The 26856-nt window shown below is 36.0% G+C and overlaps 1 protein-coding gene across 1 annotated transcript; it reads right to left on the bottom strand.

Moving 5' to 3' along the window:
• Positions 1-437: 437 nt before the first annotated feature.
• On the bottom strand, positions 438-22035 carry LOC123542790 (protein disulfide-isomerase A5-like). Its single transcript, XM_045328792.2, has 9 exons — positions 21862-22035; positions 18722-18802; positions 17644-17751; positions 16192-16342; positions 12805-12867; positions 9390-9485; positions 7912-8037; positions 6414-6450; positions 438-5077 (listed from the first exon to the last, which is right to left on the bottom strand). The coding sequence occupies exons 1-9, from the start codon at positions 22001-22003 to the stop codon at positions 4949-4951; spliced, it is 933 nt and encodes a 310-aa protein (XP_045184727.2). The 5' UTR covers positions 22004-22035; the 3' UTR covers positions 438-4948.
• Between the last annotated feature and the right edge of the window lie 4821 nt (positions 22036-26856).

Raw genomic sequence — 26856 nt, 5'->3', positions numbered from 1 at the left:
GGGACAAATTACTTCAGACACATTTTTTTATCAAGTCGTCATGAATAGCATAGGCCTCGCCCGGGGATCTAACTTGCGATCCCGAATCTGCGCTTTCTGTAATGATCTTAGCAGTATAAAATACATTGTAATATTGTTGGTAATTTCTTTTCAGGGAATTCTAAGTACCTATAAAATCTTCTATTTGAAAAGGTACAGCAAAGTTCTTTGACAGTCATGCCTTGACCCTTGACACGATCGGTTCTGCCTTTGCAACCAATGTAGTCATCTGTGTAGTTTGATCAAGATCTGCACTGTTCGCTATTCAGTCAGTATGTTTTTGGTAAGCACCCCATTAAACAGTTAATGGTACAGATGGACAAGTGCATTATGGAAATTTAACAGGGTCAGGCTTAATGTCATACTTTCTTGTGGAAATAAATCTTAAGAACAAAATGTTTTGGTCATTCACATTAATATTTTTGATCTACGTACAATGTAGAACAAAATGAACTTATGATAATAAAGAGAACAAATGAAAATACAAAACAATAATCAAATGAGGCAGAAAAAATATGCAACTGCTATAAAATTGAAACAAGGGGGTAATGATGACACTGGATCGCTCACCTGAGTAATATGAGCTACATGTGTCAAACTGATGATAAAATATTAAGAAAGTCAGTAGGTCACAGTCATGGTCAATGAAATTCAGTTTTACGCTTGGTGTGCAAAACTGTTTATGTCTTCAAAATTTCAATGGCTGTATCTTAAAAAACAAGAAAGTAGGTCAAGGTCACAGTCAAGTGACAACATATTACTTGGGGTTATCTGATAATTATAATTAAACAGGCTTGGAAATAGGATCAGATGATTTTTAATATTTTTTCCAATGAGACTTGGACTGGTGCATTAGACATGAATGACCATTGGACTAGTTGCTTTCGTCTGAATGTACCTTGCATTTTATTCAGCAGACTGATTCTGAATGACCCCTGAACTCATATTCCATGTCTGAATGATCCTTTGACTGCTGGATTATGTCTGAATGTACCATGGACTGGGTCACTTAGTATGAATGACCCCTGTTCATAAGTAGGCTAAGTTTGAATTACCTATCAACTGGTAGATCATGCCTGAATGACCCTTTGACTCGCAGACAAATGACTAACTATTAAAGTGTGATTAATCTGTGGACAGGAAGAATAAATCTGAATTCCCCTTTGTCACGCAGAATAAGAAAGTTTTGCTTTGTTTTTGTTGATTCTTAGTCACTATGGCATAGCATGGCACAATATCCCTATAACTGTTAGACTGAAAATAAAGCTCTCTTTATAGAGCTAGCAAGATACTCTATTTTCAACAAGAAAGAGACAGACAGATGGAGAAACAGGCAGACAGGAAGACAGATGGAGACTGTCAGACAGACAGACAAAACAGATAGATGAACAGACAAATAAACTATACTGTATGATCCTTATTCCTGCTCAGGTAAGCTAAAAAATGTACCAATAAAACATTTGTTTATCAGAAACTGCACAAAAGCAACATAAACTAAAACAACAGAAAACCCTATACCCAGAATATCATGTATAAAATATAAATTTGCAAAATGAAATAACTTGAACTTTATTCTGCCATTGATAGTACACTTTAGTATACAGTCAAACTCCGTTAACTCGAACAAGGATAATTTGTACACCACCCTTCTCTCAAACTTGTCGTCAGGTCCCTGATAAATCCCTGTATAATGAATTTTGTTTGATGGCTAGAAGAATCGATCACTCGACCAAATTTTGATGGTCCGGTCGAGTTTGAGTTAACGCAGTTCAACTGAATATAAAAGTCTCCCCTGAATACACAAAATAAAACTGTCTTCACTTTGTTTGTCTATTTTTAAAGAGCCTAACCCACACATCTGTGGCAAAAAAATAATTTCTCTCAAAAAATCCATAAAAAAGTGAGGACTCTGAAAGTGACTAGCGGTACAAACTTATTGACATAGATTTTTACAAGGTATTCTTATAAATAACCAAAATCAAAAATATTGTGCAGAAAGTAGAAAACCAATGCAACACTGAAACTTTACATTCTTTTAGCATTTCTTTTTAACTTTATTTATTTATATACATTTATGCTTTTTTTTCTTCTTCATAAACCTGCGTAGAACAGTATTTCATCCTAGGGTAACTTAAATACTTTTAAATATGTGTGTATGTTTATCCTGTTTAATTTATACATTTTACATTTATGAATTTTGTTAATGTGAAATGCATTGTTTTTGTATGCAGATTTGTTAGTATTTTTGCAATTTTTCTGTGAAGCACTTTTGAACGTGTATATATGAATGAAAAGAGTGCTGTATAAATGTGGTATAATAATAATAATTTCCACCAGCTTCATCATTTTTCAGTGTCATATATACATTCTTTGTCAAACTTGGAAATCAACATGTTGAAAAATTTCACACAAACTTTGGGCGAGTAACTTTAAAAGAACACTTAGTCTATAAATTTAATTTATATACATGCCCGCAAATTTGAATCATGTTACAGTAAACAGTTACTGTCAATACCTAGAGATTCACTCATCCATCATGAATATTTTACTGGATGTTTCATTCCTCAACTGGTATATCATGAATACCTTACTAGATGTTTTCTTAAACAGCTATTTACTCATTAATCATGATTAATTTACATACTGGCTGTTTTCCAGAACAGAAAATGATCCGAGCCGTGCCATGATAAAACCTACATGGTGGGTTTGCGACCAGCACGGATTCAGACCAGCCTGCGCATCCATGCAGTCTGGTCAGGATCCATGCTGTTCGCTAACAATTTCTCCAATTCCAATAGGCTTTAAAAGCGAACAGCATGGATCCTGACCAGACTGTGCGGATGCGCAGACTGGTCTGGATCCATGCTGGTCGCAAACCCACTACGTTGGTTTTCTCAAGGCGTGGCTCATTATTCTCTTCTTACTGCATAGATATTTGAATACTACTTACTTTAATATTCAATAAATAAATCCACATTTGTCTGCTGTTACATATTACTATGAAACAAGAGGGTCAAGATGACCCTGGATCGCTCACCTGAGTAATATGAGCTACATGTTTCAAATGTCAAACTGATGACTTTTAGAAATTTTTTGGAAGATTTTCTGATGTACAATCAAGTAACCCCTGCGGGGGGCCAATTTCAACCTGGGGGTCATGACTTGAACAAAGTTTGTAGAAGTCTACTAGGCAATGTTACATATCAAGTATCTAAGATCTAGGCCTTCTGGTTTATTTTTAGCAAATTTATGAAGATTTCCCTATGTACAATCAAGTAACCCCTGGGGCTGGGTCAATTTGACCATGTGGGGGAGGGGGGGTCAAGATTTGAACAAATTTTGTAGAGGTCCACTAGGCAATGCTACATGTCAAATATCTAAGCTCTACCCTTCTGGTTTATTTTTAGAAAATTTTTGAAGATTTTCCTATATGTAAAATCAAGTGACCCCTGGGGCGGGAACAATTTTGACCCAAGGGGTCATGATTTAAACAAACCTTGTAAAGGTCTGCTAGGCAATGCTACATGTCAAATATCTAAGCTCTAGGCCTTCTGGTTTATTTTTAAAAAATTTTTGAAGATTTTCCTATCTAAAACCAAGTGACCCCTGGGACGGGGTCAATTTTGACCCCTTGGGTCATGATTTGAACAAACCTTGTAAAGGTCCACTAGACAATACTACATGTCAAATATCTAAGCTCTAGGCCTTCTGGTTTATTTTTAGAAATTTTCTGAAGATTTTTCCTATGTAAAATCAAGTGACCCCTGGGCGGGGTCAATTTTGACCACGGGGGTCATGATTTGAACAAATTTTGTAGAGGTCCACTAGGCAATGCTACATGTCAAATATCTAAGCTCTAGGCCTTCTGGTTTATTTTTTAAAAAATTTTGAAGATTTTCCTATGTAAAATCAAGTAACCCCTGGGGCGGGTCAATTTTGACCCTGGGGTCATGATTTGAACAATTTTAGTAGAGGTCCACTAGACAATGCTAAATGTCAAATATCTAAGCTCTAGGGCTTCTGGTTTTTGAGAAGAAGATTTTTTAAGATTTTCCTATGTAAAATCAAGTGAACCCTGGGGCGGGGTCAATTTAGACCCCGGGGTCATGATTTGAACAAAATTGGAAGAGGTCCACTAGGCAATGCTTCACACCAAATATCTAAGCTCTAGGGCATCCGGTTTTTGAGAAGAAGATTTTTAAAAATTTTCCTTTAGGTTGTCATGGCAACCAGAGTTCTGCATGGAATTCAATTCTTTGAAAAATTTTGAAAGGGGGCCACCCAAGGATCATTCCTGTTAAGTTTGGTGTAATTCTGCCCAGTGGTTTTCAAGAAGAAGATTTTTTTACAAATTGTTGACGGACGACGCACAACTGACGACGGACATCAAGCGGTCACATAGCTCACCTTGTCACTTTGTGACAATTGAGCTAACAAAAGAACGCATAAATTCTTCACTCATATACATGTATAAGGAACATCTCAGTCCCATTTTATTAGCTGTTTAAATGCTCTTTTTGATTACCAGACCTCTAAACAGCCCATTTAACCCTTAGCCTGCTGCAGGCGAATTTAACAGCCTTTGCAAACAGCTTGGAACCAGATCAGACGCCGATTAAATCGGCGTCTGATCAGGTTCCAAGCTGTTTGCTACTCTGACAATATTTCTTCCAATTTTGGAGCAAATTGAATGAACTTTACAATTTAAGCAGACGACATTCCCAGCAGACGACAGTTTACCTAGCATGCTAAAGGTTAATACGAGTATCTATAGGTCTAGTAACCAGACCATTTGACTCAAGCTCTAGAGGTACCAGATCCCTGGCCACTGCCTCTTTAAAACACTTTTACTTACACCAGAAAAAAAATCCCTTAACACATAATTATATACTCCTCTATTAAGGAAAGATTAGTCATGTTTCTGTCTGCTGTCTTCAGGTTTTCTAAACACATACACTATTACTATAACCAACAGTAAACACACAGATGGAACACCAAGTATCAACATCCAGTTTTTGTTAGGATTTTCTACTTGTTGCTGAAAAGAAAAAATAACTAATAAACATCCAATAAAATTTAATAAATAATAAAAATAAATAAAATTAAATTAACATTTCGTAGGCCACCAGTATACATTTTTTGCTTTAAATCTTCATTAATTTTCTTTCTTCCACATTTTCATAAAGTGATTAACAAAAATTAATCAAAACAGAGTTATATATATATATCTGTAACATGTATATAGATGCCAGTAAGTAAACTTTTAGTATGCTATCAATTTAAAGTTTTTTAGTTTAAATCTACATGAATTTTCTTTCTTCCACATTTCTGACACCACAGGGATGCTTTATTTTTAGCACATGACTGATACAGATCTGATGATAAACTTGTATATTTTCAGACTGCATCATGAATAATGAATGTCTGAGACTTCTAGTGACAACTGATAAATTCTGCAGGTACAACATACCGTGAATGGGTGGCATGGAGATGTCAACTGAGTATTTTGAATCTACATATGAGCCGCGCCATAAGAAAACCAACATAGTGGCTTTGCGACCAGCATTGATCTAGACCTGCCTGCGCATACACACATTCTGGTCAGGATCCATGCTGTTTGCTTTCAAACTCTATTGTAATTAGGGAAACCATTAGCAAACAGCATGGACCCTGACCAGACTGCGCATACTGCACGGATGCACAGGTTTGTCTGGATCCATGCTGATCGCAAATGCACTATGTTGGTTTTCTCATGGTGTGACTCATATGAGTTTTGATAAGAATTAAAAGACAATTCTATTGTGTATTTTGCAAATTTAATAGGGTATTTAAGAAATAATAAGTTCCCAAACGTGGTTTATTGCAGAATGACCCGAGTTTTGAGTTTTTATGTGTAAGAATATATCATGAAGGCCGTAGGCCTCAGTCATATGTTGTTTTGCATAAGAACGAAAAACTTGTGTTATTCTACGATAAATCACACTTGGGAACTTATTATTTTGATTCTAACACAACATACTAGCATCACATTGTTAGAAAAAATGGTAACTACTTTTTACGACCGTGCTACGCACCTGGATCAGATTACATCATTGCACACGAGTGGTTTATTGCAGAATACCCCCGAGACAGATTTTGCGCTGCATGTATGTAGGTTATTTACTGGTCATGTTAGAATTATGCATATACGCAGCTTATCTGTTTAATACTCCGGAGATCATGAAATCTCACAATATTTGTCAAGCCTCCATACAGGTCCACCACCTTAAGAATTCTTTATGCATGGAAGATATGATAATGATTAATGAAACTTGAAACTTGTCAGGAACACCATGTAACACAACTAACGTGACTACCAAATTGAATATACTTACTTTAATATACATGGCTATAGATTCTGTCAAAATGTCACTGAAATGGAAATATAAACTAGATAGTGTTTTTGTCACAAAAACATGTCTCTGCACCCCCTATGTATACCTTTAGCTCTGGCTGCGACCATTTTGTGCAGTGAAGTGAATGTGCCAGTGATATGCACAACTAGGTTTGGTACTGCATGATCACTCCTGTGAAGTTTCGTTGAAATCCAGCCAGCAGTTTGACCTGTGAAAGCCGGACAAGCTTAATGCATATGGACAGACAGACAGATGGGAAGATGAACAGCGAAGGCAAAAACAATATGTCTCCCCCATGTATGAGGGAGACATAAATATATGGTAAGGAAAAAGTTTTATAAAATGATTTTTGATATTCTGTATTACACAAAGGAATGAAATTTTGGAACTGAAAAAACTTCTGTTTGTTCTGTATACTGTGAAATCATTTAATTTCGTGGGCATGAAATTTTGTGGTTTTGGTCAAAACAGCAATTTCGTGGGGATGTGAATTCGTGGATTTCAACTTCTGAACATAAAATGAATGGAAATTTTACTTGTTCGTTGGTATAAAATTTCGTGGATTGACTCAACTACGAAATCCACGAAAATTAGTCCCCCACAAATATTAATGATTTCACAGTATTGTTATTGATGGACAGGACATTACAACTACCTGAAGCAGACATCATATCAGACTGAAATGAAAAATATTTACGGGAGTGGAACCAGCATGACAATGGTCAAATTTGTATATTGAAATATTTCTTAAAACTTTAAAACTACATAATTGGTATCTCTTCTATATAGTTGAGCCGCGCCATAAGAAAACCAACATAGTGCATTTGCAACCAGCAGGGATCCTGACCTGAATGCGCAGTCTAGTTAGGCTCCATGCTGTTCGCTTTCAAAGCATATTGCAATTAGAGAAACCATTAGTGAACAGTATGGATCCTGACCACACTGCGCGGATGCACAGGCTGGTCTGGATCCATGCTGGTCGCAAACCCACTATGTTGGTTTTCTCATGGCACGGCTCAATTATACTCTACTTACATTTTAGTTTGTTGGGTTTAACCTTGCACCGACACAATGTTAGGTCATATGGTGACTTTCCAGCTTTGATGGTGGAGGAAGACACCAGGTGCCCCTCCATGCATTATTTCATCAAGGGTAATATGACTGATCTTCCGTAAGTCAGCTGAAATGGCTTTCTCACATGAAGAATTCAATGCCCCAAGTGAGGCTCAAACCCACATCAATGAGGGGCAAGTGATTTGAAGTCAGCAACCTTAACCACTCGGCCAGGAGGTTGCCCACTCTACTTAAAGCTGTATGACCTTAAGGTACAGTGCATTCAGTATCTTTTTAGTAAGCACCCCTTTAAACTGTTAATGGTACTGTCCAAATTGAAAGATTGACAAGTCCATTATAGAAATTTAGCATGGTAAGGGTTAAGGTACTGTGGAATCAAACAATATAATTTTACCATACTTACAATGCTGTAGGCTCCTTCGGTACTGGAGAAGACTTCACATTTTTGTACCAAGTTTCAGTAAAAGCTATCAAAGACTGTGTGTCAAATTTTCCTGGTTCATATGGATACATTTTCCCTTGTTTAAACCTGAAAATAGTTTATCACAAGTTAAGGTCCTTGCAAAGATATTTTCGTAATCGCTACAACAAAAGTTACATATTTAAAGAAACTTGTTCATAAGTCTTAGACAATTTTTTTCTTTCTTAAAATCATCAAGTGTGTGTGTGTGTGTTCTGGTTTAACGTCTTTTTCAACAATTTTTCAGTCATATAAACGACGGTGTCTACTTGTAGCAGTGAGCACAATGCCCAACTTCATAGTGCTGCCTCACTGGAATATCACGCCGTAGATATGTGGCATGATACCCCACCCAGTCACATTATACTGACACCGGGCTGACCTGTCCTAGCACTATCCTCTTAATGCTGAGCGCCAAACGAGAAAGCTACTAGTACCATTTTTAACGTCTTTGGTATGACGCAGCCGGGGATTGAACCCATGACCTCCCGCACTCGAAGCGGACAATCTACCACTAGGCTACTAAGGCGGTTAAATCATCAAGAGGTATATTAGAGACATACATGAATGGTAGCGGAATCCAAGCTGCCCCTCCAGGAAAGGTTTAAGACTATACTCTGGGACTGAACTCACAATAGTGATCTGCGGATCTGTGCAGTCCCTAAAGAATGTTAAGGGCAGACTACAGTGACACTGTATCACAGTGATTGTGTAAATGGCTGATTTCTTGAAGGTAAATAACGGTAATGGTAAATTTTATTTACTGTCGCTTTGTGAAATAATAAACATAAATAAGCTCTGTAGAGCTTTTGAGTGATCCTATTTTAAGAACAGTTAAAACCATTTATACCTTACCCCCAGCTATATACTGGTACCCATTTACAGCTGGGTTGACTGAGGCAATCGTGATAAAGTGCCCTGCCCAAGGACACACCGCAATGGGAGTAGCCATGATTCGAACCAGGGGCCTTCACCTCCGTAGGAGTCTTAGTCCTCTTGGCCAATGCGTCCACCAAAGACCATGGCTATCTTACACTGCACATGATAGATTTAGGGACATGTTACATGTCATTTCTACATTTCAAACTGACAAATTCCACAGAAATATATTTGTTTTTTGTTTTGTTTTGGGTTTAACACCGTTTTTCAACAGTAGTTATATAACGTAGGGCAGTTAACCTTACCAATGTTCCTAGATTCTGTACCAGTACAAACCTGTTCTCCACAAGTAACTGCTAACTTTCCCACATGAATCAGAGGTGTAGGACTAATGATTTCAGACACGGTATCTTTCGTCAAATCATCACAGAGAACATACGGCCCACCCGGGGATCGAACTCGCGACCCCGTGATCTGTAGATCTGCTCTCTCCCTATTGAGCTAAGCTGGCAGGTTCAGAAATATGTAGAAATTTTACTTACAAAATACCATAGGGACATGTTGTTATCTTGAATCTCTCAGCTAATTTTTTGTTGACCTCAACATCAACTTTTGCAAAATTCATTCTGTATTTGACACTGGAAAAAAGTCAAGTTGACACTTTTTAGTACCTGTTATAGATATTTTCTGTAAATGGGACGTGTAATTTTATCAATTTCAAGTATTGCATCAAGCTTCTAAGTGTCAGAACAACATTAACTAAGGCCTAAAAAAATGGTTTGTTTCCAGTATCATGCCCAAAAAAACATAGGGTAGGTAGATAGGAAATCTTCTATTTTTTTTTTACAATGAAGAAAGAGCAACTTCTCTTTAAAAGTATAAAAAATAGCGAAAATATCGATTTTTTTCCCCACCGCAATAAAAACATTTAAGGTCGCAGCAAATTTTTAAGGTAGGTCAGGATACCAGAAACACTTTTTTTTTAGGCCTAATTTAACAACAGCTGTCAGGACAGCAAAGCTGCACTATTCAAAAGACTTAACTGCCACTACACAAAATCATAAAAACGAATACCAAAAGTAACAAGAGCACCGCCTTGCGGGTGCAGACACTCATCTGACTTTTTTGTCTCTGTATAATAGAAATAGTGTCCTACCCATGATTTTTTAAGTCCAAAAAGGGCCATAATTCTTGCAAAAAGCAGGACGGAGTTATGTTTCTTGCTGTACAGAGACAGCTTATGATGGTGAACAACTGTTGCAAGTTTCAAAGCAATAGCTTTGATAGTTTAGGAGAAAAAATTCCCTAAACATAAAACTTAACCAATAAATCCGATATTTTCTATGTCCGAAAGGGGCCATAATTCTTGCAAAAAGCAGGACGGAGTTATGTTCAGGGTCAGCTTATGATGGTGAACAATTGTTGCAAGTTTCAAAGCAATAGCTTTGATAGTTAAACAGAAAAGCTGACCTAAACACAAAACTTAACCAAGAAATCTGATTTTCTAAGTCCAAAAGAAGCCATAATTCTTGCAAAAAGCAGGACGGAGTTATGTTTCTTGCTGTACAGGGTCAGCTTATGATGGTGAACAACTGTTGCAAGTTTAAAAGCAATAGCTTTGATAGTTAAACAGAAAAGCTGACCTAAACACAAAACTTAACCAAGAAATCTGATTTTCTAAGTCCAAAAGAAGCCATAATTCTTGCAAAAAGCAGGACAGAGTTATGTTTCTTGCTGTACATGGTCAGCTTATGATGGTGAACAACTACTGCAAGTTTCAAAGCAATAGCTTGGATAGTTTAGGAGAAAAGCTGGGCTAAACACAAAACTTAACCAAGAAATCTGATTTTCTAAGTCCAAAAGAAGCCATAATTCTTGCAAAAAGCAGGATAGAGTTATGTTTCTTGCTGTACATGGTCAGCTTATGATGGTGAACAAGTGTTGCAAGTTTCAAAGCAATAGCTTGGATAGTTTAGGAGAAAAGCTGGGCTAAACACAAAACTTACTAATAACCAAGAAATCTGATTTTCTAAGTCCAAAAGGGGCCATAATTCTTGCAAAAAGCAGGATGGAGTTATGTTTCTTGCTGTACAGGGTCAACTTATGATGGTGAACAAGTGCTGGAAGTTTTAAAGCAATATCTTTGATAGTTTAGAAGAAAAGTGTACCTAAACATAAAACTTAACCAAGAAATCTGATATTTTCTTAGTCCAAACGGGGCCATAATTCTTGTAAAAAGCAGGATGGAGTTACGTTTCTTGCTGCACAGGGTCAGCTATTGATGGTGAACAAGTGTTATTATTATTATTATTATTATTATACCAGATTTATATAGCGCCCTTTTCATGATAAACACGTTCAAAGGCGCTTTACATATTCTGCAGCCACACAGGGCGCGAAATCATCCTCTACTAGTACAGACACAGAGCGATCTGACCAGAGGGACAGAGTGAGATAAAGCCCCCAGAACAGACAGAGAGAACTTTTCAGATACAGACGTGTCCGGCTAACTTAGCCTAGCTCTTTTCGAATAGACAGTCTGGTTCTGTTGCAAGTTTGAAAGCAATATCTTTGATAGTTTAGGAGAAAAGCTGACCTAAACATAAAACTTAACCAGGCAACACCATCGCCAACGCCGATGCCGATCAAGTGATGACAATAACCAAAAAATCAGATGAGCTAAAAATGGGCAATAACTTCGGCAAATAAAGCAAAACAGTTATGGAACATGAAACACATATATGTCAGATTATTACAGTGAACAAGGTGTGAAGCAGGGATTTTCCCCTATATAGCTACCTCCCTTAAAAGGCTACAGTCCCAAAGCCAAAAAATGTTTTTCCCAATTCTAAACTGAAGATTCCCAAATAGCTGTTAACAAAATGTCTTTTTGGCTGTTTGAAAAATATAGCTTTATATGTATCATGTTACATTTCAATTTTCCCAATTAGGGCAAATTCTGAGGACATTTTCCCCAATTCCATGGTGTTGGTGGCATTCCCAAAATGATGAAAAAAGGACCTGTGAAGTTTCAATCCACTGCCACAAGAGGTTACAGCCTATAAAAGCTTTAAGATATTAGTTTTACATATAAAAAACATAACCAAATGGGGATGCAGACACAAACGCAAATACCAATGAACGAAGGGGTGAGTGCAATAGCTCTACATATTCTTTGTACATACATGTACATGTATGAGCACCAAATTGTACTCTTCATTGTGCAATACTACAGTGGATTTCAGATATTTGAATAACTTACTAGTCAGGACAAAATATTCCAATAACAGGAGTATTCAAACATCAGAATGCTAAATTTTCAACTTTTTTATAGTACAAATCACACCTGAATGTAAATGCAGTAGTTGTTGGTTGTACACAGTTATCAATTTTGATAATACGTGAACGTTTTTATGTATGGTATGATAAAGTTATTAAATGTGAATAAAATCAGATATCTGTTCATGTCTAGTTTAAAGATTATTCCATTATTCAGTTACAATCACATGTAGAACTGCCACTAAGATACAATAAACCAGCTGGATGGCTTCATGGAAGGAATCTACACTATAAGTGAGGTTTTAAACCTACAGTAGTAAGGAGAAAGTGATTAGAAACCAACAGTCTTAACATTTTTGGCATGACAGTCCTAATTATTTCCTGTTTTGTAAGCTTTTTTATAATTATTAACAATGAAAACAAACATCTGAGCCGCGCAATGAGAAAACCAACGAAGGGCGTTAGTGACCAGCACGGATCCAGACCAGCCTGCGCATCCGCACAGTCTGGTCAGGATCCATGCTGTTCGCTTTCAGAGCCTAATGCAATTAGAGAAACTGTTAGCGAACATCATGGATCCTGACCAGACTGCCAGATGCGCAGGCTGGTCTGGATCCATGCTGGTCCCAAATGCATTATGATCGTTTTCTCATGGCAATGCTCATCTCTTTCTCTCACCTTATTGCAGCACTTTCAACACTTGGCAGTATCTTCATACAGTCATCACAACCTGGCTTGTAACTGGAAAATACAAATGAAATTTAAAGCAGCTAAGGGAGACAACTCTACTTACAAGAGAAAACACTTTATACCAGTTGTTTCCCTTTGGATGACAAAAAACTCTACTCACAAACTGCAGTAATATTGTCAAATAATCATCCATGCCACAAAGCAAAAACTGTTACTGGTAAATCAAATGCTTGCCATGCTATACAAGAGAACTGTTATAATATATGCCACAGTCGTTAAGAACATTATGAATGTATTCAACCTGTCTTAAGCTTCGCTGTTAATTATTTTCATTTAATTCTTCAACTCATTTAACTGTTTATAAGTGTGCATCACAACGTTCAGAAGAAAATCAGGCTAACAGTGTGGGATGAGTTGGACACAAAAGATTTACGTATGGACAGCAGCAACACTACAGGCATCCCACAAAAATGTGGGGGTGGGGGTGGGGCATAAAAAATCAGGCTAATAGTGTGGGAGGAGTTGGACACAGAAGACTTCGGAACGTATAAGTAAACTATCTCTACTTACAAGAGCACATACCAGTTACCGGTTAAAACATTCAAGAAAGACAACTCCACTAACAACAGAACAAACCAATTTCCAGTTGTTGCCCCTTTAGGAATATATCAAGAATGGCAATTCTAATTTCAACAGAACTAACTGGCCACCAGTTGTTGTCCCTTTAGAAATAACAGTCAAGAATGACAACTGAACTAACAACCTAAACCAGCCCTAGTTGTTGCCCCTTGTACAAATAGCTGTCAATTTATAGCAGAGCTACCGGCGCCGCAAAGCGGCGCCGACAGCGTCGCATTACGGTTAGACGTGTGAAAAAAGAAAATGAATAAAACTGTGTATAGAATTACTATCGAGTTGAAAATTCGTGGTAAGTTTTTGGAATAGGTGTTGTTCGGATTTCTTCCAGTACGCAATGCTCATAGTAATTAATCAGTAAGAGGTCAATAGACGCTTGTTGTTTATGGTTGACAAAAGCGTTTCGCTTACTGCTTTGAACGTTGAATAAAAATGTAAATGAGCGCCTGATAATAAGAATTTAGTGCTAAATACATTTTCTACGAAGAAAGAAAGGTAAAATACAATATTTTCGATGCAAAACGATTTCCGTCACGCTGCCATAACTGAAATTCATTATATATACTTATATTTCTGTTACTAACGTCATACTTCCACATTGGTGCAGTGGTTAGCGAGGTTGCGTTGAAGTCCAAAGGTCGGGAGTTCGAACCTCACCAGAAGCGCTTTTTTTTAAACTTCTTTTTTATTTCAGTTTTTTTCTTTTTTTTATTTATTATGGGTTTTGAAAGTATTGTAAAAAATAAAGTAATTCATGTGAAATTCAACAAGTGATTTGTTAGTGATGTCAGGTTCCAATGTAGTACTGTCTGTACAGTAGTCAGTAGATAAAACTTTAAAAAAAAAAGGTTTTTGGATCAAAATTTACATGCATTGAACTGTGAAAAGCACAAAATGCTCTTCTCCCCGTTCACATATATTTCATCCACAATCATAAAAATCACTGACCAGAGTTTATTACTAGGAAAACAAGAGCTGTCCATAAGACAGCCAAGCTCGACTATTCGAAATATTGTCCCAGAAGCAGGAAAATATTACCCAAAATGTTAAATATCAAAAGAGTTTTAAGTTCAAAAGGGGACATAATTTGACCAAAATGCATATCAGAGTTATGAGACTTGCTGCTATCAACTAGTTTTATAACCCTGAAGACACATATGGAGTTTCATTTCAATATCTGCATTAGTTTTGGAGATAGTAACTTGCATGTAAAACTTTAACCAGAATTTTCAAAGTCCAAAAGGGGGCATAATTTGCTTAAAATACATGTCAGAGTTATGGAACTTGACCCAGTGAGGTTGTAATTGACCTAGAAAAAGAATAAATAAGTTTCAAATCTATATGCCTTTTAGTAATAGCTGTAAGTACTTGCACGCAAAACTTTAACCAGAATTTTCTAAGTCCAAAAGGGGGCATAATTTGGTCAAAATGAAGGTCAGAGTTATGGGACTTGCCGCTATCAACTAGTTTTATAACCCCAAAGACACATGTGAAGTTTCAATTCAATACCTGCATTAGTTTTGGAGATAGTAACTTGCATGTAAAACTTTAACCAGAATTTTCTAAGTCCAAAAGGGGGCATAATTTGCTCAAAATACATGTCAGAGTTATGGAACTTGACCCAGTGAGGTTGTAATTGACCTAGAAAAAGAATAAATAAGTTTCAAAGCTATATGCCTTTAAATGATGGCTGTATGTACTTGCATGCAAAAACTTAACCAGAATTTTCTAAGTCCAAAAGGAGGCATAATTTTGCCAAAATGAAGGTCAGAGTTATGGGACTTCCTGATATCAACTAGTTTTATAACCCCGAAGACACGTGAAGTTTCAATTCAATATCTGCATTAGTTTTGGAGATAGTAACTTGCATGTAAAACTTTAACCAGAATTTTCTAAGTCAAAAAGGGGGCATAATTTGCTCAAAATACATGTCAGAGTTATGGAACTTGACACACTGAGGTTGGTAATTGACCTAGAAAAAGAATAAACAAGTTTCAAAGCTATATGCCTTTAAATGATGGCCGTATGTACTTGCATGCAAAAACTTAACCAAGGTGTGACGCCGACGCCGACACCGACGCCGACGCCAGGGTGAGTAGAATAGCTAGACTATTCTTCGAATAGTCGAGCTAAAAACTATTTGCTATGAATTATCAATAAACATCAAAAAGGATCCTATTACCATTCCTATTCTATACCAGTAGTGCTAAAAGATTAACCATAAAAATGTCATAGACTGTTAACTTAGCAGTTCAGTAAATAAAACAGGAGTTTTCGAGAATTCCGGGAAAAAAGTGATTTTCTCAGGGTAAAATTCTCATCCATAACTTTTAAAGATGGCTAGTCTTTTGGTTTTAAAACAAGCTTTGTACATATAAATGATTTTCATTCTCCCATACCAGAGGTCTATCACAGCAGTATTTTGGCCTTAAAGCTGGACACATTCTTCCTTCTAAAAAGAACTGTAACTTTCTTTAGTTCGTATATAGCATATTTGTAGAGTTTTCGCATGTCAAGATTTAATCTTAACGCATTCTAAGACATTCATTCAGAAATCATGAATTATCATTAATTCATAAAAAATTTAATAGATCTTAAAGAACATAAACTTCCTAAAACGGATCCATAATTCCAGATAATTCCAGCAGCACTCCTTTGATTTTCAAGGGGTACTGGTGATTTTTCAAGGTAGCTCTGCCTTCTAGGTAGTACCTAAGTTCATATTATAACTCTACTTACAATAGGACAAACCAGTCCCCAGTTGTTGCCCCTGTGGATGCTTGGGTAAGATGTTCAAAAGAATCCTCAAACAGATCTTGTGTAGCAACTTGTGATGCTTGTGTCAACCACTCCAGAAGTTCTGGTATATCATCTACACTTCCCAGTTTCCCTTGAACAGTATAAATATACAAGTTTTTTTTCACCTTATTTAAACCAAAAATGAAATGGTGCACATAAATTTTGTAAAAATATTCTGATGGCAGGAGCAGATTCAGTCTAATTTTATTCCAATATTCTACCAAATGCACATTTAAATTTTTCTTAGAGGTAAAATTCATGTAGGGTATTTAAGGTAGTTCTGTACATTTGATGAACCAGAAGTATGTGTGTATGTGGAACTGGAATATCACGCCGTAGAAAGTGGCATGATACCCCACCCAGTCACATTATACTGACCCCGGGCTGACCAGTCCTAGCACTATCCCCTTATTGCTGAACGCCAAGTGAGGAAGCTGCTAGTACCATTTTTTGCGTCTTTGGTATGACGCGGCCGGGGATTGAACCCACGACCTCCCGCACCCGAAGCGGACGCTCTACAACTAGACTACCGAGGCGGTTGAACCAGATGTAATGGCATAACATCATTTATCTGGATAATGTAGAATAAAACCGAGACTTGGTATATGGAAATGAAAATTGTTTAATGAATGTACAGTTACCTGTGAGTAAAATTAAATTATTGAAATGGCTACCTCACTGTCATCTTACAGATAAAATATGATATTAGAACGTTTTAAACTTTAATTCCAAATAATGTCATAAAATTAGGATGTCACATGCAGATCTCTCTAAACATGGACAAATAATCTCGAAAACAAACACATGGCCCTGTATGTTTTATTTCAACATTTGACAGACCATATCTTTTTTTACAACTGTGAGAAGTTTAATTTAATTGTACATTGTAGAGAAAATACTATTTGTGAAATTTAGACTCCCCACCCACACACACACATTACAAAAATTTGTGGGTAGTTCAAATTTTTCAAATCAGTCTAGCAAAAGCTCCAGCACACGAAACTTTCTTTTTCGATTTTCTAAATATATCCTGAAGTTTTGAAAAATTATAGTGTCAGTAAATTCTACACTGTAGAAAAAAAATTGATCCAAATTTCCTTTTAAACCTTTAGCCCGCTGGTGGCAATTGATTCTGCCTTTGCAACCAGTGCCAACAAAGATCAGCCTGCACAGATATCATGGTCTGCACTGTTTGCTATTCAGTCAGTAAATTTTCAGTGAACACCCCTTTGAATAATAAATGGGTAATGCCAAAATTGAATGATAAACCAGTCCATTTTAGAAATATAGCAGGGTCAAGGTAAAATTATGTTTCAGGAATTTATCATATATTTGAAGATCAAACAGAGAGGTCCTTTTTACCAGACTAGAAGCATAAATTATAACCTTTACCATTATACAGAGCCGGATTGCCATTTCTAAAGTACACAATTGAAGGATAATCTAATGCACCGAGCCTGTCGGCAATCACATCATCCATTACATATCTCTTCAGTATTTCTGAAATAAATAAAAATGCAGCGAGTCAAGTTATGAATCATGCAGAAGATGTAATAATTTTTAGAAAAGGGTTTGTGTGTATTCAGCTTTTTCCAGTTCAATAAATAGAAAAATATATATTTCCTTTATTTTTGTTGTAAAATTGTCTATTAAAATGTTACTAACTAGTAAATTTGCAACTGGTTCTTATGCCAATGATATTCACAATCCATCAATAAACAGATTTATTATTATACTCCAGTAGCATATCATTCGCACCTGTGGGCAATAGTTTTAAATACTGACCTACAAGTCATTCAGTGAGTGCGTATCATTACATATACATGGCTCCCTTGTATAAACTGCTAGTCTATGGTTTGTGCCATATTATTTCCAGTCTGTTTGTAACACATATTTGCTGTTGTCAAGTGAAAACATATTTCTGATGCCAGGAAATAAAACACAAGGATTGCTGGTCTATATTCAAAACTTCATGGCATAATCATGGCTCCGATTTCTATACGGAATGTTCATTTGTTTGTTTTGGGTTTAACATCATTTTCCAACAGTATTTCAGTATTTTCAGTTATGTAATGGCGAGCAGTTAACCTAACCAGTGTTCCTGGATTCTGTACCAGAACAAACCTGTTCTCCACAAGTAACTGCCAGCTTCCCCACATGAATCTGAGGTGGAGGATGAATGATTTCAGACACAATGTTTTTTATCAAAATTGTCACGGAGAACATACAGCCCACCTCGGGATCAAACTCTCGACCTCACGATCTGTAGATCAGTGCACTCCCTATTGAGCTAAGCAGGCGGGTCCTATACGGAATGAGTGCTTGTATATCCAGCTCCATTGCTGACCTATACTCTAATGGTTTCTATAATTTACAGATGAAATTTGTAACATTCGGATGGGATGATAAATACCTTGGGTAAATACTTCTATTATTAAACTGACAAGCTGTTCAATATACAATATAATACCTGTTTGAACAAGGTCAGGCTGAGGTAGACGATCCAAATACTCCAGCGCTTTGTTGCAGGATGGACATTCCTTCGATGCCTCTAGAAAATAAATAAATGTGTCAGGTACAATCTGATATCATTAAAATTCACAGGTTTAAAATCTCAGGGATCGAATTTAACTTTTTTTCCACTAACAATTTTTTACTAGTGCCATTTTTTTCCGCTGGCAAAATGGTGGGTTAAAATTCACTAGCATTTGCTTAAAGGCTGTTAACATGCTAATTTATTAAGTTGTTTTGTTGTTGTTTTGTTTCCTATAAAAGTTTAATGTTCAGCTCCATTTCCCACTTGACAGGCCGGGACATCCTGATTTCGAAGTATAATATGAACCAAAGTACTCAAGGATTCTTTGGACTTCTGGATGGATTCAGAAGTTTTAGGTTCTTTCAGGTCACTGCCCGTTAAGTGTAGCTAGTACTTTTGGTCTCTGTGGGACGAAGCTTGTTATTTTCCTCTCCAATTCGCAGTTGCAAATCACTGACCAATTTAAAACAAAAACGAAAATTGTTTTGACACTTACTTAGATATCTGAAAATTAAATTTGTAAAAAGCGACAAGCGTCTACAAGCAGTTACGTGATTATCGTTAAAATAACTACCCCAAAGGAGTTTTTAAAGGGCAAAGGACAGTGAGCGAATTCGTCAATTTTCTAACTTGATCGCGAAAATATTCGAGTGCCATGATTTCCTACTCACAGTTTTTTATTCTTACTCGAATTTCGCAAGTTAGCGACCACTAAATTCGATCCCTGACAATATGTGTCAGATACAATCTGAAATCATTAAAATTCACAGGTTTAAAATTTTGTAGTTTAGCTAAAAAAAAAAGCTATTTTTGGGTGAATTCGCAGGCAATGGCCTTCTGAATCATTTCCCAGTAGATTTTTCAAGACCAGGCAGGGCTAAAGACTAGGCCGATACTGCTGGAAACAGTACTAATTTAGTAAATCACCCAGCACTGAACACTAGTTGGGATATCAGCCACAACTGGGAATCGAAACCCGGACTGCTGGCATTGTAGTCCAACCTGCTAACCACTGACCACCAATTTATAATTTTAACATGTCCAAAACATTCCCGAATGATACTAATTTCACTTGGGTATTGATTACATTTTACCAGGACTTTATCATAGACTCCCTGTGTAAAATCTAAAACTTTTAACTTAATTAAGGTTTTAAATCGATATAATATTTCAATGAAACTTCCAAGTTTTGTTGTTTGTAGCACCATATGGGGCAATTGCAGTGAAAAACCTTAATCTGATTTCTAAAATAATGTGGTAATTATTTCTAAAGTCACTAAATGTTCATTGTAAATATACTTCGTTATACCCAAGTGGCAACTGGCAGGTACTCGAAAATGCAGCTCTCTGATTGGTCAGTTAGAACCCCTAATGTGCTGTGATGTCATGATAAATTTATCAATCATTATCATGATCGAACCAGTAACAGCAATATCAATCATGTCAATCAGATTAATAGATTTATATTGAAATTATGCTAGCTATCACATAAAAAGGTAGTCCAAATAATAGGACGTTTTGGGACAACATGGTAACTTTTGACTGTCGCCGTCCCTTGGGATGACATCAGATCGTAAAATAAGTCGAATGTTTCTCATTGCAGAGTTGGTGCAGCCGTTCTGCGCAGGCGTGGAATTATTATCCATTGGAGCGCACGGCAAAATTACTCATTTTTTTGCATGTCCGCACGCATTTAGTGTATCAAATGCATAATATACTGACTAGAGGTTAGGGTTAGTATCACCATGGTTACAAAATAGATACATTTAAGATGTTTTCTTTCAAATTTAGTTAATCCGGTATATATCGGAGTCTGTAATATATCACAGGTGCACCAACTCTGTATTTAGTCACAGCCAAATAAGTCATCCTGATAGGAAGTGTCTAGGGGTACGGATCCGTACCTCTAGAATCTGATTCTAGAGGTACGGATCCGTACCTCTAGACATGCCTGTTAGGGGTTTTCTAGGGGTACGGACCTCCATTTTTCTAGAGATTCAGGGTCATTTACATTTCAAATTTTGTTGAAAATGAAATAACAAATAACATTTCATCAGAATTCACCTTAAACTTGGATCTAAATGGTTTACAGATAACAACGTTCATCCGATTTGCTGCATTTTTTTTCGGAACGTAAATAACCGAGGAACACCAAATAAATCACGAGGATTCGAAATGGCAGAAAAAAAGATATAAACATTAAACAAAATAATGTTAAATATGTCGGGGAAAAACTGCTTTTAATTGATAATTAGCCTTTAGTGTATTTATGTTTTTCACACATTTGGTAGTCGTTACGCTCGAGATACATGCAACGTTTTCACAAACAGTTTCTTTTACTTAATGTCGCTTAATTGATTATTAAACAATCAGTTCCGTGCCGATTATCATTGTTAAATAACAAAATAAATTGGTGCATATCATTATGCCTAATTAATTAATTAATTTATATTTTTGCTAATTTCAAATAGAATTCATTTAAGGGATAGATTCATTCATTAATCTAGCTGTTATGGATCAACAGTTTATTTGACAACAAACTAATAGGCACGGAACAGTGTATTCAATTGGAGTTCCTTGGTTATTTAGGTTTTGAAAGAGAAGATAAACAATAGGGTGAACGCTAGTATCTGTAAACCAATTAGATCCAAGTTTAAAGTGAAGACTGGTTAAGACTCATTTGTTATTTCATTTTCAACAAAATTTAACATGTAAATAACCCTAAATCTCTAGAAAAACGAGGTCCGTACCCCTAGAAACCCCCTAACAGGCGTGTCTAGAGGTACGTATCTGTACCTCTAGAATCAGATTCTAGAGGTACGGATCCGTACCAGTAGACACTTCCATCCTGATAAGCCAATGGGTAAGGCTAATAAAAGGTACTGCAGACTCAATAGAAACAACTTGACTACACTTCTTAAACTGTCAGACAGAACTGGGTCTTCAGGCACAATATATCTTTTCCATAATTAATTAATTAATGACTGTAATAATATCATGAAATAATCCAGGAATTATCAACGTGTCAGCGACCTGAAACAGTGACCGAGTGAAAGTTATTTTCGAATTCTTACTGAATAAAATCAGAACAAGTGGGTTCGCTGTTACAAAACTATCAAATTCATCCGTGTCTAGCTTGTCAATATCACAAAAGCAAATGTCAGCAAGCAATAAGACATAAAAACATATGTAAATAATGTTCAATTTCTCATTCATTTTGTACAATTTTTAATTGTTGTAAGCGATGCTTTTCAGTGATTAATGACTGTATCTGTCCCGTACCTTATCCGGACATCCTAGACCCTGTTTGTAGGTTACAACACACTAAATAGCTGTTCTAGTTATAACACACTAAATAGTTGTTGTTCTTTGTTCTATATAAAACTGACCTATTTCCAATGGCCGCAGCACACATAAGGACCCATTTTAAATGTCTGTAACCAGGAATAAAATATTTATTTATGTCCCTGCTGTAACCTACATTTTCTTGAAAAATATTGTCAGTGCTAAATAAAAATCAGAAGAAAAGTGGGGGTCATGTTTGATGCAAGAAAAATAATTTCAGTCAAACACACAAACTGCAAAATCAGCTAAAAATGAGATCCCGAATTATACTGGTGGTGTATGATCTAGGTTTCCATGAAACATTTTGTCATGTTGTTATTTCATTATGAAAATACTACCTACATGTCAAGCATAGATCTGTCATGTGATTTTAGCAAAAAAAAAAATGCAAAGAAAATAAGAAAAATAGCTCTCCAGAGCAAAAAAACTGAAGACTATTTGTATCCGCCATTATGCGACTACCATATATTTTCGCACCATTTTTCTATTTAGTGTCTGTATGCCGTCTTCTTTATTCTGTATAAAATTGACATACTTTCAATGGCTGCAGTACACATCAGGACCCATTTTAAATGTCTGCAACTTTCAGTTTTCTTGAAGAATATTGTCAGTGCTGATAAAAATTCAAAAGAAAAGTGGGTGTCATGTTTGATGCTCAGTCAAACAAACTTCAAAATCAGCTAAAATGTGACCCCACATTGTGGTGGTGGTGTGTGATCCAAGTATCCATGTCAAATTATGTCATGTTATTATTTCATTATAAAAAGGCTATCTCCATGTAAAGCAGATCTGTCATGTGATTTTAGCAAAAATAAAAGGCAAAGAAAATATTTAATAAGTAAATTAGCTCTACAGAGCAAAAGGAAAAAACTGAGGACTATTTGAATCCGCTTTTACACTTCTAGTAATAATAAATGCGAGTACTATTTTCTCTCTCACCATTTTCTGTTAAGTGTCTGTATGCCCTTGTGTGATCACTATTGATTATTACTAGAGGCGTTTGTCTGGTTAATACGGTTAAAAGTCTTAAGGCGCAAGATTAAAAAGACCTATGATTAAAATATAGATATTGGTTAGTGCTGGTTGCGGTCAAGTCTCGATCAATTTAAAACATGTTTCTATTTTGCGTTCTGTTCTTTTAACATAGTATTGTTATAGAGTCCTGATTAAACATCCTCTTGCGATGGTACAACAGTTAAGATTTCTAAATTGTTTAAATTTACCTTTGATAGAAAATGATGAAATCTGTGAAAAGTTTCTTTAGAAACAGAAGACACAACCATAAAAACATTATAGCAGATTCATTTTGTTTGTTTTGGGTTTAACGCCGTTTTCCAATAGTAATTCAGTTATGCAACGGCGAAGAGTTAACCTAACCTTAGAGCTCCTGGATTCTGTACCAGTACAAACCTGCTCTCCGCAAATAACTGCCAACATCCCTGGGCAGATGAATAAGAAGTGGAGGGCGAATTATTTCAGACGCAATGTATTTATCAAAACGTCACGAAGGGTTTATTTTAATTCGATTAAAATATTTAATTCAAGCACACCCTACTTTAGCCCGGCCTGTTGTGCTTTTCCCATTAGTAGCCGGTAACCACCTATTTATATCTTTCGTTTTCATTGGTGCTTATATCGGTTTGTTCCGGTAGTTTTGATTCGGTATTCCTTTCATTTAAATTAAGAACCGCGAATTTTAGCGTCACTATAGTTCTTTGTTGTTGAACGTGTCACAATGACTTTTTGAAATACCCGCCCACCCCTGTTCAGTGCCTCAAAAATATGTTTTCAACTGATTTAAGATAATGTTGTAGTACCATACTTATTCATTGGTTTCAGTTTTTCATATTACATGCCATAGGTGACACGTGTGCGGACATTAAATTCCTATTAATATCGACTGGGTTTTGTCATTTATCTAGGTCTAAAAATTTGGTGCTTTAATTAACGTACGAGGCCGTGGACCGAACTCTCGACCTCGAGATCCACAGATCTTCAATCTCCTCATTGAGCTAAGTGGGTGGGTTGTACCAGCTTGACTGAGTTTGTTCATGTGAGGCAATGGAGTGTGCAACAAACTGCACGACCCGTAGCACTGCCATAATCGGGATTCTATCATAATATATAGCAAAAATGAATACACGCCATGGTCCCAAAAGACTAGAAAATATTGCAACACTGAGTCCAAGATCCCGACATCACGAATTCTTAAGAACTTCTTCAGGGTGCTGAATGGGATGCACTTACACTTGGGATCAGGAGTACTTCCCTCTCTCTCTCTTTCTCTCTTCCGCCCCTGCCTACTGTTATCAAGTACTAGGTATTTAAGGTAGTTCTGCACTTTTGGATCGAAATTTTTTCTACAATGTAGAATTTGATTAAACTCTGATTTTTCAAAACTTCGGAATATATTAAGAAAATTCAGCAAATAAAAAAGATAGGGTCATGTGCTTGATTTTTTGCTAGACTGGTATGAAAAATTTAGATCTTACGCAATTTTTCATAATGGGAGTCTATGGGAAAATCGCAACTTTCATAACATTTTCGCGAATAGAAATTTTTCTAAAATGTAGATTTTAATGAAACTTCTCACAAACGTAAATAAACATATGGTCTATAATATTGTAAAATAAAATGTATAGGTCCATGTGCTTACTTTTGAGATATTTGGTCATGATTAAAGTGAACTGCCCATTTCATGCTATATTTAAGACATTATTTTGAATCATTTAACGTGTCACATGTTTTCATATGATGTTTTAACTTTAGAAAGATACTAGCAGTACCATTTTAATAAATCAATTCACAGGTTGCCATTAATTCATAAACTGATTTTCATTTCCGTACGCCGAATCCAGGCTTTATTCTACGTTTTCCGGATAACAGACGTTGCGCCATCACTTCCGGTTTTTCAAACGTGCAGAACTACCTTAAACGAAACAATAGTCAGATCATCATTTAATTAGCACTTACCTATCAATACTTGGTATCGACGTGTAGATCTATTAAGCATTCCGTCAAAAATGACACCGATTTTAACAACTGATAGATCTATTCGAGTTTTCGAAAAATGATATAACTTCCATACACCAACCTTTTTTTCTACTAAACATTTCTGTTCTTTTTTTCTTACAATATTCTCCTTTTGCACACCAGACTGCTCAAACTTTAGCCTGCTAAATTTCTAAAACGGACAGGTCCATCATTCAATTCGGGCAAAAGCATATACTATTCGAAGGGGTGTTCGACTGAATAGCGAACAGTTCAGACCATGGTCAGCTGATCTTGGTCTACACTGGTCGCAAAGGCAGAATCGCTTGCCGCCAGCAAGCTAAAAGTTAATTCAACTGTGCAGACATGTCTAGACAGTTCCCCAAAAGTAATTTAATATTACTGAAAATGTAAGTGAAATTAAACAACAACAACAATACTAAAATAGATCCGAGGAAAATATTTCAGCTTACAATCTCTTCACTAGAAGGTGAAATGGTCAGTCCCTCTAAGAATTAAGAATCGATTTGTTAAGTGTAATTTGGCCATTCTATGAGAAAACCTGAGTGACATGATAATATTTTTGCATAATGGATAGTTTAAAATACTGGAAATCTTTGAAATTCCTGTGTTCATGCAGAAACTAGAAACTAGTGTAGTGTAATACATTTACTCAAAACAATCAAATCATTTTGGAGAGAATATAAATAAACTCAATCAAATTGATGCTTAAGTAACCTATTAATATGTTCTTAATATGTATTTCTTTCATATATTATGTCATTTTTTTTCTGCCTTTAACGCATTTTTGTGAGTTTCAAATACATACTTGTCATATTTTTCAGGTTCCGTTACTAATATAGAATTTTCTGTTTTTTTTTTTTGTTTTTTTTTTGTTTTTTTTAATTACTTCCATTTATACGTAAAATTTGCCTATTTTTTATAGTTTCTATTTTGTTTGATGATAAACTATTCGTTTTTAAATTTAATTTTGTTCATTTTAGTAATGATCTAATGGTTGAATGAAAAATTTTATGAGTATCTTTGTTTGTTTTAGCTTTTTGTTTGTCATATATCTATGGTATATAAACTTTCATTGTCCTACCAACGAATTGATTAGGATATAATTTTAATTTGTCTCCCATGATAGCATTGGGACTTCACTAGCTTGATGTGTTTATGCACATTAAGTCTTTTACTTTTCAATCATATCTTCATTAGGCCAGTTTAGACAGTCCTTGTGCATCATAAATGTGTATCGCTTTTTAGCGGGATTTGACGTTGACGTTTAGTAACGTTACGTCAGTTCCGGTTTTGTATTTCAAATGTTGTTATATTATGAGACGCCATGATGTAGAGTAATTCTCGGAATTTGTCATTTTGATACAGGCCTTAAGGCCGAAACGTTAATAAAACTGAGTGAGAACTAAAGAGTCATTTTTACACAGTTTGCAATTAACGACATATTTTTATTTCCGAGGGATCTGCTTTCAAGATTTTATTGACTTCATAACAGCGGGTGTTAAGTGCTGTGTGGCGGCCGTAAAAAGTCACCCCGACACCATCCCCGTGTTGTCATAATTTATTATCTGGTTCTTCGGGATCATTGATTTCAACTCATTTAGATTTGAAGATTGTATACTACTTAAGCCGGTGCTAGAGGGGGTGGGCAGTGTTGCATTTTCCATTACTGCTCATGAACAGACTCATTCAAACCGAGTCTGCAATTTTCA

This window comes from Mercenaria mercenaria, chromosome 19, assembly GCF_021730395.1.
Source record: "Mercenaria mercenaria strain notata chromosome 19, MADL_Memer_1, whole genome shotgun sequence".
NCBI classification, from domain to species: Eukaryota; Metazoa; Mollusca; class Bivalvia; order Venerida; family Veneridae; genus Mercenaria; species Mercenaria mercenaria.
This window is presented reverse-complemented; position numbering and strand designations above follow the sequence as displayed.